The sequence below is a fragment of the Nematolebias whitei genome, chromosome 3 (genome assembly GCF_014905685.2).
Source record: "Nematolebias whitei isolate Nwh7 chromosome 3, NemWhi1, whole genome shotgun sequence".
In the NCBI taxonomy this organism is placed as follows: Eukaryota; Metazoa; Chordata; class Actinopteri; order Cyprinodontiformes; family Rivulidae; genus Nematolebias; species Nematolebias whitei.
This window is the reverse complement of record NC_056500.1, coordinates 59,324,952-59,336,269: the sequence shown is the minus strand read 5'-3', so window position 1 is coordinate 59,336,269 and position 11,318 is coordinate 59,324,952. Positions and strand designations below refer to the sequence as shown.

The following is an 11,318-nucleotide window of genomic DNA, read 5'->3' as shown; positions in this document are numbered from 1 at the left end:
CCTATAATATTGCTCCCCATATGTGAAGTAGGTTGACTGCAGGCACAGTTTCAAGAGTTAACACAGTTGTTCTGTAGAAAGTGTCGTCCTGCTGCTCAGAGTGGTGTCTGATTTTAATTTTAAACTGACCAGCTCTACTGCATCATCAACAGGAATGCACGTAAAGAGTGATGTGACATCAAAAGAGACCATTGTTTCATCAGTCTCCATGATGACATCCCTCACCTTGTCCACAAAGTCCATGGTGTTCTGTATGTGGTGTTCTGAGCTGCCAACTAAAGGGATGAGTACAGACGCCAGATATTTGGAAACATTGTAAGTGACAGAGTTAATCATACTAACAATTGATCTTAAAGGTACACCTTGTTTGTGGATTTTAGGTAAACCATACAGACTAGGTGTGGCCTCCCCTGGGTACAGTCTGTGGTACAGAAAACGGTCAATAGCCTTGTCCTGCTCCAAAATTTTCAGGCAATCTATTAACTTTTTCTTGTAACCACTTCATGGATCTCTTTTCAGAGGTTCATAAGTGTTTAAGTCACTAAGGAGTGTCATAACCTTCTCATGATAGTCTTTCTGGTTCAAAATCACTGTGCACCTTCCTTTGTCTGCTGGGAGAATGATGATGTTTTTGTCCTTGCTAAGAGTGGTGAGTGCATCCCTCTCCTCTCTACTGATGTTGGAAGGTGGTGGTTTGGCATTGCTGAGGCAGGCTGAAACTTTGATTCTGAGCTGTTCTGCTTCAGCCTCTTTAATTTTGTTGTTGCGGATGGCTGACTCTGTAGCTGTGATCATCTCCACCAGAGGAATTCTACTTGGTGCAACCGCAAAGTTCAGTCCCCTGGCAAGAATCTCTGTCTCTGGCTGGGTGAGCTGTCTGTCAGATAAATTTTTCACCCACTTTTCTGTCTCCCTGGCATGTAATTGACTACCGGAGTGTTGTCCTACACCGAATGTGTTGTTATTGGAATAGTGATGGTGTTGATGAGCTATTAGTACGTTAAACTTGTTTTGTTGTCGAGTCTTGGACTTGACATGCTGTGCTAAGCGTGCCTGATCTGTACAGTCCAACACTTGCTGAAGTGTGGTCTGATCTAGACACGTTGTTAGTTTCTGTTTAATGTGCTCTTCTTTGGCCTTCAAGGCCTCAATAGTAAAATTGGTCTGTCTCACCCGTTCATTCAGCAGCAAGGGTCTGTACCTTCTGCAGGATCTTGCTTGCCCGGTGCCCGCTGACCGAAGATTTTAGTTCCAGGCTCTTGGGAATGATGCCACTTTATCGACATCTGAGGTTGAATCGCAAATGGTTCCTGTAGTCTGCCCTCTTCCTTGCTGTTTTCTCAAACTCTCTAACTAGTTTGAGGCAATCCTGGCCAAAGTGGTTCAAAATATCCTGATGCATGCTCAATAATCCAGGTAGAAAAATCCAAAAAAGTTAAATCTGGTCCTCTGGACATTCAAAAAAACAAAACAAAGCAAATCAACAAAAAAATGTAGACACGTTTCGTCTCTCATCCGAGAGATCCACCCTGAGACGGTGCTATTTAAGAGACTGAGCTGAATACAGCTCCTCAGACTGAGGAAGTCTCTCGGATGAGAGAGGAAACGTTTCTACATTTTTTTGTTGATTTGCTTTGTTATTTTTTTTTTAATGTCCAGAGGACCAGATTTAACTTTTTTAGATTTTTCTACCTGGATTATTGAGCATGCATCAGGACATTTTAGAGCTGTTTCTGTAATCCCAATATCATATTCAAGCCTCTGTAGTAAAATATTGTGAACAACCATATCAAATGCAGCACTGAGGTCTAACAGGATGACACAAGTCCATTGTTCAACACCAGATGATCTGTTTTGATCCTGTATGCTCCACACTGGTTTTTCGTCATTATTTGCATCGTTTTTATGTCTATATTCTGATTTACCTCATTTTGTATATTGCTTTGTGTGTTACCTGTTCCTCTGTCTGTACAGCACTTTGGTTGGCCTTGTCGCTGTTTTAAGTGCTTTATAAATAAAGTGGTATGGTATGGTATGGTATGGCATTGCCTGAGGCCATGAGAATATCATTAGTTACTTTTACTAGTGCTGTTTTTGTGCTATGATAAGATCTAAACCCTGACTGAAACTCTTCAAACAGATTATTTCTTTGTAGATGTTCACGCAACTGACCTGCAACTATTTTCTCTAGAATTTTTGAGATGAAAGTTAGATTAGATATAGGTCTATAGTTGGCCAGAATTTCTGAATCAAGGTCAGACTTCTTAAGTAAAAGCTTAATTACAGCAACCTTAAAGCTCTGTGGTACATAACCATCCATTAAAGACAAATTAAGTAGATCCAAAATGTGGACATTAATTAGGGAAAATACCTCTTTAAACAGTCTGGTTGGGATGGGATCTAGCAGACATGTGGATGGTTTGGATGAGGTTATTATTTTTGACAATTCAGAGAGCTCAACAGGACAAAAACTGTCCAAACATAAATCAGGCTCTAGTGAAATTTTTAAAGTTGCTTCATTTGACAGGGGACTAGAGATAGTAGAAGGAAAGATGGTTTGAATTTTCTCTCTAATTGAAATAATTTTATTTATAAAGAATCTCATGAAGTCATCACTACTTATAGTTGTAGGGATACATGGTTCAACAGAAATGGGACTTTTAATTAGTCTAGCAATAGTACTAAACAGAAACCTAGGGTTATTTTTATTCTCCCCTATTAAAGATGAGTAATATAAAGTTCTAGCTTTACGGAGAGCTTTTTTATATATTAGCAGACTATCTTTCCAAGTTAAATAAAATTCTTCAACATTAGTAGAGCGTCATTTTCTCTCCTGGTTTCTAGATGCCTGCTTTAAAGTATGTAACTTAGAATTGAACCAAGGAGCCAGTTTCCTCTGATTGATTACTTTCTTTGGAGCAATTTTATCAAGTGAAGTTTGCACTGAAGTTGTAAGATGATCAACTAGATGATCTAAGTCTCTGTTCTCTGATGCATTACTCTGCAAGACAGAGGAAAACATTGATGGAAGAGATTGTTTAAATTTGGTTACAATGTAATGAGATAATATGCGTCTGATATTATCCTTTATTTAAACGGATTCTTTCATTTTTCTGGACTAAGTCATATCGTGCTTTGTGGAGTAAATGTGGACAGAGACGTGTTTAAATTTCTGACTCACCAACAACAGTGGGTCGTTTATTTTAAACTATTTAAATCACATCACACATTTACATTAATTGGCAGATTGATTACAATTAACACAGCTTAATTAATGAGCTTTACAATGAGAAATCATACGGCCATGATTTCTCACTTGCAACTTAATACAACAGACATATCCTTAGGTCTTAAATAAGTGTCTGCAGGCTTAGCTTATCTTTTACTGGCAGATAGAAGAGTTTTAAAGATGGGGAATGAAGGAGTTTAAATGGAGAGAAAAGATGTGTGAGGGAAAATGTGTTGACGAAGAACGACACCCTCCATTCGAACCCAGCTCTACCTCGGTACACTTCAGTAGTGGAAATCGACTCTACCTTGCAGAAGATATCTCAGCTTCGGTGTAGAGTTCTCTTTCAACGTTACCATTTCAGCTTCTCCGTAGGATAACAGAGAAACGTCCGGAGTAGTGACGGTACTTCGTTCAACAGCACGCTCACCTCCCAGGTGGACTCACATGAGCTGTGAGCCCGTCAGAGTTCCACTCAGATGTGGAAGATTCCATAATCCCCACGAGACTCGAAAGAACTCCCAACTAACTCCAGCACTTCAGAACTTTCGTTCGGTTCTGCTCCCAGAATTTCTGTTCTTCCCCAGAACTTCTGTTCTCTCTCGGAACTTTGAACTCTTCTCTCTCTGAACTTTGAACTGACTGGAACTAGGAAGTGTCGACTTTTTAAAGAGTTCGCTTCCGGTCCCTTTTTTGGGAAATCCTGATTGGTTGAAAGAACCAACAGGGGTGTGGTTTTAGTGACGTAAGAGGTTACTACAAGTCAGAAAAACAGTGAGATGTTTTAAGAACAGACAGAGAAATGTTATGGCGAAATGAGAGACTCACAGGTGCCAGCTTCTCTTGTTTACCGTCTGCTAGGTTTAAAAACATGACAGTTCATTCCAATAACTTCTTTGCGACTGTCTCCGACTTTTGACCGACATCACTCCTTCTCATTTCAGACAGAAGATCAAAAAATGCATAATTACTCTGTAACAGACATTAACTTGATTTCTACTTTGAATGAGGATTAAAAAATCATTAATACTGTTTCACAGTTGATTTAAAATGAGTAGTTCACTTCAACATTTAAAATGGTTTGAACTAAACACACTTTGATTATCAAGATATCGTAAAAATAGTAATGACAATAAAAAGAGAGTGTTCTTTCAATTGATTAGTGCAGGACACACTTAGAAAGTCTCTGGATGAGCTTAATTTATATTTCTGGACTCAAATCAATGAAATAACAGTTCCTGTCCCACGACGGTCCTCAGGGTCAGGTTTTGACCTGAGGCTTAGTTCACTACACTGTTCAGTGTCAGGAGGGCTGTGATCAGTCTTACATCGGGGAAACTAAACAGCCACTGGCCAAAAGGATGGCCCAGCACAGAAGATCAACATCATCAGGCCAGGATTCTGCGGTCTACACCCATCTCCAGGCCAGCGGTCACTCTTTCAAGGATGAAGATGTTCACATCCTGGACAGAGAGGAACGATGGTTTGAGAGAGAAGTAAAGGAGGCCATCTTTGTGAAAAGAAATCGTCCATCATTAAACAGGGGTGGAGGCCTCCGGGTTCAATTGTCCCCCTCTTACAATGCTGTGATTGCTAGTATCACTCAGCCCTCTGTGAGTAGTAAACAGCCATCAGTGTGCTAATGACCCATTGTTAGGCTGATGGTCCTTCTTGAGCATGTGATCAGCTGGTTTTGGTTGTCAGCAGCAAACTGGTTGATCCACTCTAAGAAGGTGCTATTTAAGAGACTGAGCTGAAAACAGCACCTCAGACTGAGGAAGTCTCTTGGATGAGAGACGAAACGTTTCTAGAAATTTTTTTTGCTTTGTTTTGCTTTTTTTTTTTTTTTTTTGAATGTCCAGAGGACCAGATTTAACTTTTTTGGATTTTTCTACCTGGATTATTGAGCATGCATCAAGGTATCAGCCGATATTCAGATTTAGGTATCGGGATCAGATTGGAAGTAAAAAAAAGTGGATCGGTGCATCCCTACTAAAAACATCACGAGCTCTTTTAAATCAAGAGCGATATTGCTAAAGGGTTCCCCCCAAATCAGAAGAAAAAGCATCTTTCCATCTTCTCTGTCCTGTGCGGGCGTTGACGTGCTACATAGCACGCACGGCCGCAATGCATCAGACTCAACATTTGTTTGTGCATTATAGAGATGCATCTGCAGGTCACCCGTTATCCACCCAGCGCCTGTCACACTGGTTGTGTGAGGCCATTTCTGAAGCCTACAGAGCATCAGATTTAGAGACGCCTGATAACCTCAGGGCGCACTCGACCAGGGGCATCGCATCTTCGACTGCTTTGCATAATGGTATGACAATGCAGGATATTTGCTCTGCGGCGGCGTGGTCAACACCCTGCTCATTTATTCGCTTTTATCTACGTGATGTGACGGCTCGTTCCATGACACATTCTGTCCTTAGTGTTTTAACAGAATGAATATTGTTGTTTCATGGAACCTCATTTAAACTCACATCTGACTGTGTGCATTACAGTGTTTGATGTTGTTATCAGTCACAAATTGTGACTGTTGTTCTTATTCTATTGTCACTAATCAGTTCATGACTATTGTTACCAATCAGTTCATTTGATTAATAATCAGTTCACTTGTTATTATTAATCTGTTCATATTGATCAGCCGTGAATCTGTTTGGTTCACGGCCTTTTTTCAGCATCTTCCTTTCCCCGTTAAAAGCTTTTCTGGGGTGTTCATGCACTCAGAACGCATAGCTACACAGCATGCGTCTGTGCAATGTACGCATAATTACGCAACGTGTAATTACGCACATGGAGAGCTGAGTGACAAGACGTTTTTGGGCAAGCTGCCGCTTCGTATGGTGTTCGAATGGACCCAGTGAGGCAAGGACTACATCTGCTTCGCCCTTAACCCACTAGCGACAGCTCTTAAAAGGCAAAGCCTATACGAAATAGAACGTTGGTTACGTACTGAAACCCTAGATTCTATGAGTATAGGCGTAGCCCTTTAAGCGTCGGGCCTCACTAGCTCCTAAATGGCTGAAGAAAAAGCTATTTGGGAGCCGATTACCCGCTCTTAACGTAAGTTATACGGACCGAGTGGGGCCCACACAACAGGTGGGCATGGACTAAATTTTTTCAGTGCGATGCTTTGCATGACGAGATAAAACCCACTAGCGACAGCTCTTAAAGGGCTACACCTATACTCATAGAATCTGGGGTTACAGTACATAACCAACGTTCTTCAGTTTAGTGGTTCTACACTTAATGCTCCTCAACCTCCTTCCTGAGGGGAGTGGGGCAAAAAGTGTGTGTGCTGGGTGAGTGGGGTCCTTCATGATACAGGTGGCCCTCTTCCTGCATCTAGAGGTGTAATGTCTGTGATGGTTGGGAGATTGACTCCAACAGACTTCTGCGCAGCCTTCACCACTCTCTGCAAAGCTTTTCTGCAGCTGTGCAGCCTCCATGCCACACATTGATGCTGGAGCACAGGATGCTCTCCACTTCACACCTGTAGAAGGAGGTGAGGACTGAGCTTCCCAGACCAGCTCGCCTCAGCCACCTGAGGAAGTAGAGTCTCTGATGAGCTTTCTTGATCAGGCTGGTGGTGTTTTTGCCCCAGCTGAGGTTGTCATTCAGGTGTACACCCAAGTACTTGTAGCTGGAGACCACTTCCACCGCAGATCCTCTTATTTTCAGGGGGGTGTAGGTGTGTTTGTTCCTTCTGAAGTCCACGATCATCTCTTTTGTCTTCTTCACATTGATGTGAAGGTTATTCTCCTTGCACCAGCTCTCCAGGTGTTCCACCTCCTGCCTGTAGCTGGACTCATTGTTTGTGATGCATCCCACCACCACTGTATCATCTGCAAACTTTACAATATGACAGCCTGGATGGGTAGCTGCACAATAATATGTGAGCAGAGTGAATAGGTGAGGGCTCTGCACACATCCCTGAGGATGTGAAATTTGGTGTAGCTAAGAATGTGTCCTATCACATGCTGAATCCAAATAAAAAATCCAAGATGGCTGCCATAGATTAAAATAAAAATATACTATAACTCATTGGGTTTTTTTTCCATATTGAGCTGAAATTTGATTTGGTGGTAGATGAGAGTGAACCCCAACACATAATAACAACACATAATAACCCAGCTGGTCAAAGCAGATGGCCACTTGTCCTAAGCCTGGTTTTGCTGGAGGTTTCTTCCTTTTAAAAGGGAGTTTTTCCTTTCCACCCTTGCCATTGTGCTTGCTCAGGATGGGAGACTGCAACAAAGTGAAGATTCAATGAGTCTGCTGGCTTCCTTAGATAGAGAACTTTACTAATTGGCTTTTCTAAGTATGTGAATGTTCCTGTAAAGTGCCCTGAGACAACTTTGTTGTGATTTGGCGCTATATAAATAAACTGAATTGAATCAAAAATAGTACTGTCAAATCAAGTATTTTAAATGGCCGTGATGTGGCAGCCCCCATCAAAGTTTCTCCAGGAACTTTTTAGTTTTGTAATACTGTGCATTTTTTTCCTAATTATTGTAGGAGGTATTTTTGGAATAAAAAGCTGGGACTCAGCTTTCAGCTGCTCCCTTATAAAAACAATATCTCTTTCATTTGTTATAATGAATTGGAAAAACAAAACAAAATAAGTTATTTTTAATTGATCAACTTTGAGCAAAGTGAAGCAGCCATGGCTGTTTATTTGTTGCAGTATCAGTCCCTCTGTGTTCTGTGTCCTATGTCCTAGGTGTTTGGGCCATCTTGATGCTGTCACATGTATTGGGGCGTCTGGGCTATATGACATGAAAAAAATCAACGAGTGGGCCACACAATCACGACTGGACCCCAATGATCCAAAAAACGCCTCCATCATGCAGCTGCTACAAGTGAGTTCCAGTATACTACTTTCTTTCTGGAGATTCACAAAACTGAATAGGAGGAGAAATCTTTTGTTGTGTGTCCACAGGTGGCCAGCAGTGGAGAGGTAACAGCTCCAGAGTACTTTCGCCTGGAACATTTGCAGGAAGAGTTTAATTTTGTGACCAAGGAAGAGATGGAAAAATCTAAAAGATTTTGCCTGCTCACGCTGAGGAACCAAGAAGTTTCAGAGTTTCGCAATTACAAATTTGTGCCTGCTTTCGAGAGTGAGATCTCTGATAAGGTGTTACAGGTCAGAGTCTGAATATTTCTCACGCCTCACATAATTACAAACACAATTTAGTGTATTATTTTTATTTATTTATTTATTGTTGGTTTGAATGATTTTAGGAATATGAAAAAAGAATCAAAGAAGCAGAGATAATTGACACCAAAGAGCATTTGGATCCACACAGAGCTTTGGTGACCAAATACCTTCAAAAAGTAAGTGAATGGACCTGATGCAAGAGAAAAAATACCGATATTTCTCTTTGACACTTTACACATGGTGAAAATACCCTGGTGGTGTTGTTTTCCTACAGAAACAAGAATCCGTCATCAACAGACACATTCTTGCTAAACATCACTACCAACTATCTGAGTTGGTGGTTGAAGAGGAAATACCGCACATCGGGTAAATACTCCTCCAGACATCAAGTGACCTGACTTTCCTCTTTAGACATGCCACTCTTTGTCACCAGCCGATGAGAAGCAGGCGAGAATGTTTTAGACTGTTTCTGTGTACATGTGTTTGATTATCTGAAGTGTTAGCAAAATATCTCATGAACCCCTGATCAAATTTGAATGAAATACTCATAATCATTGGGTGTAAATCTACCACTGATTAACCTTTGAGGTTCACCTGATTCAAGATGGCCACTAAAGCTAATCTACCTTAGCACACATACAAATAGCTGTAGCGGTCGATTTGGTAGATATCCAGCTAAAGTTTGGTTTAGTGGTAGCTGAGAGTCATCCCCAACATATAATCAGAACACTAACAGATCTTGTGATATTGCTTGAGATTGCACAGAACACTGTTTTCAAGCTTTGACCAAAGCGGTCTTTTCATTTAAAACCATGAGATGATGTCAGTTTAAAGCTCTAGTTTTGGTGACATGCATTAACTCAAGGACTGCTAGGCCTTTAATTTCTGTTTGTTCTGAAAAATGTATTGTAACAGAAATCCAAATTCAAACGTTGCAACATTTCTTATCATTTCTGTATAACCTGCACCTGCTTCTTTAATTAAAAAGAAGTGAAAGGTTACAAAGAGAGCCAGAATACCCAGCTCCAGATGAACAGGAAGATTTATATAGCTTGGATGGCCTTAAACAGTGGGCTCACCGTCAGTATCAGCTCTTCAGAGAGAGGTACAGTGTCACAGCTTGATGCAAGTAAGTTTTTTTAGGCTCGTACCACTTTAGTCTGATATCAAGCTCAGCGCAGCATATTTTCTCCTCTGGGGCCAGCAGATGTCAGAATGGGTTTCATCACATCAAGACATAAGGAAAAAAATGTAAATGGACTGTACTTGTATACAGTAGTCCCTCGCTACTTCACGGTTCGTTTATCGTGTACTCACTCTATCGCGGTCTTTCAAAATAAGATTGGACATGGTACACAATTAGCTGATTGATGGATGAGCCGCATGATCGGCATGGAATTTTTATTTAAAATAAATTGTAAATTATTGAGAGACAATCTAAAAAAAAAAAAAAATCCAGCAATCACAATGTATAATTTTTTTAATTAATAATTTCTTTGTGTGTTACTGCTGCAAATAAGTATTTGAACACCTGTGAAAATCAATGTTAATATTTGGTACAGTAGCCTTTGTTTGCAATTACAGAGGTCAAACGTTTCCTGTAGTTTTTCACCAGGTTTGCACACAGTGCAGCAGGGATTTTGGTCCATTCCTCCACACAGATCTTCTCTAGATCAGCCAGGTTTCTGGGCTGTCGCTGAGAAACATGGAGTTTGAGCTCCCTCCAAAGATTTTCTATAGGGTTTAGGTCTGGAGACTGACCAGGCCATTCCAGAACCTTGATATGCTTCTTATGGAGCCACTCCTTGGTTATTCTGGCTGTGTGCTTTGGGTCATTGTCATGTTGGAAGACCCAGCCACGACCCATCTTCAATGCTGTAACTGAGGGAAGGAGGTTATTCCCCCAAATCTCGCAATACATGGTCCCGGTCATCCTCTCCTTAATACAGTGCAGTCGTCCTGTCCCATGTGCAGAAAAACACCCCCAAAGCATGATGCTTCCACCCCCATACTTCACAGTAGGGATGGTGTTTTTTGGGATGGTACTCATCATTCTTCGTCCTCCAAACACAGCGAGTAGAATTAAGACCAAAAAGTTCTATTTTGGTCTCATCTGACGGTGACCACATAACTTTCTCCCATGACTCCTCTGGATCATCCAAATGGTCATGGGCAAACTTAAGATGGGCCTGGACGTGTGCTGATTTAAGCAGGGGAACCTTCCGTGCCATGCATGATTTGAAACTATGACGTCTTAATGTATTACCCACAGTAACCTTGGAAACAGCGGTGCCAGCTCTTTTCTGGTCATTGACCAGCTCCTCCTGTGTAGTTCTGGGCTGATTCCTCACCTTTCTTAGAATCAGTGAAACACCACGAGGTGAGATCTTGCATAGAGCCCCAGTCCAAGGGAGATTGACAGTCATGTTTAGCTTCTTCCATTTTCTAATAATTGCTCCAACAGGATCTTTTTTCACCAAGCTGCTTGACAGCTGCCCCGTAGCACTTTCCAGCCTTGTGGAGGTCTAGGATTTTGTTTTTGTTGTCTTTGGACAGCTATTTGGTCTTAGCCATGTTAGTAGTTGGAGTCTTACTGATTGTGTGGGGTGGACAGGTGTCTTTATGCAGCTAACGACCTCAAACAGGTGCTTCTAATTTAGAATAATAAGTGGAGTGGAGGTGGACTTTTTAGAGGTGGACTAACAGGTCTTTGAAGGCCAGAATTGTTGCTGATTGGTAGGTGTTGAAATACTTATTTGCAGCAGTAACACACAAATAAATTATTTAAAAAATCATACATTGTGATTTCCGGGTTTTGTTTTTTAGATTATATAGTCAAGAACATGCACTTAAGATGACAATTTCAGATCCCTCCATGATTTCTAAGTAGGAGAACTTGCAAAGTCACAGGGTGTTTAAATACTT

The 11,318-nt window shown here is 41.1% G+C and overlaps 1 protein-coding gene across 1 annotated transcript in view; it reads left to right on the top strand.

Moving 5' to 3' along the window:
- cc2d2a (coiled-coil and C2 domain containing 2A) overlaps positions 1 to 11,318 on the top strand; it is a 238,481-nt gene that overhangs the window by 144,848 nt on the left and 82,315 nt on the right. Inside the window, exons 21-24 of the mRNA XM_037698350.1 lie at positions 7,956 to 8,094; positions 8,175 to 8,378; positions 8,477 to 8,569; positions 8,668 to 8,759. Coding sequence (XP_037554278.1) covers positions 7,956 to 8,094; positions 8,175 to 8,378; positions 8,477 to 8,569; positions 8,668 to 8,759 — 528 coding nt within the window. The remainder of the gene's footprint in view (positions 1 to 7,955; positions 8,095 to 8,174; positions 8,379 to 8,476; positions 8,570 to 8,667; positions 8,760 to 11,318) is intronic.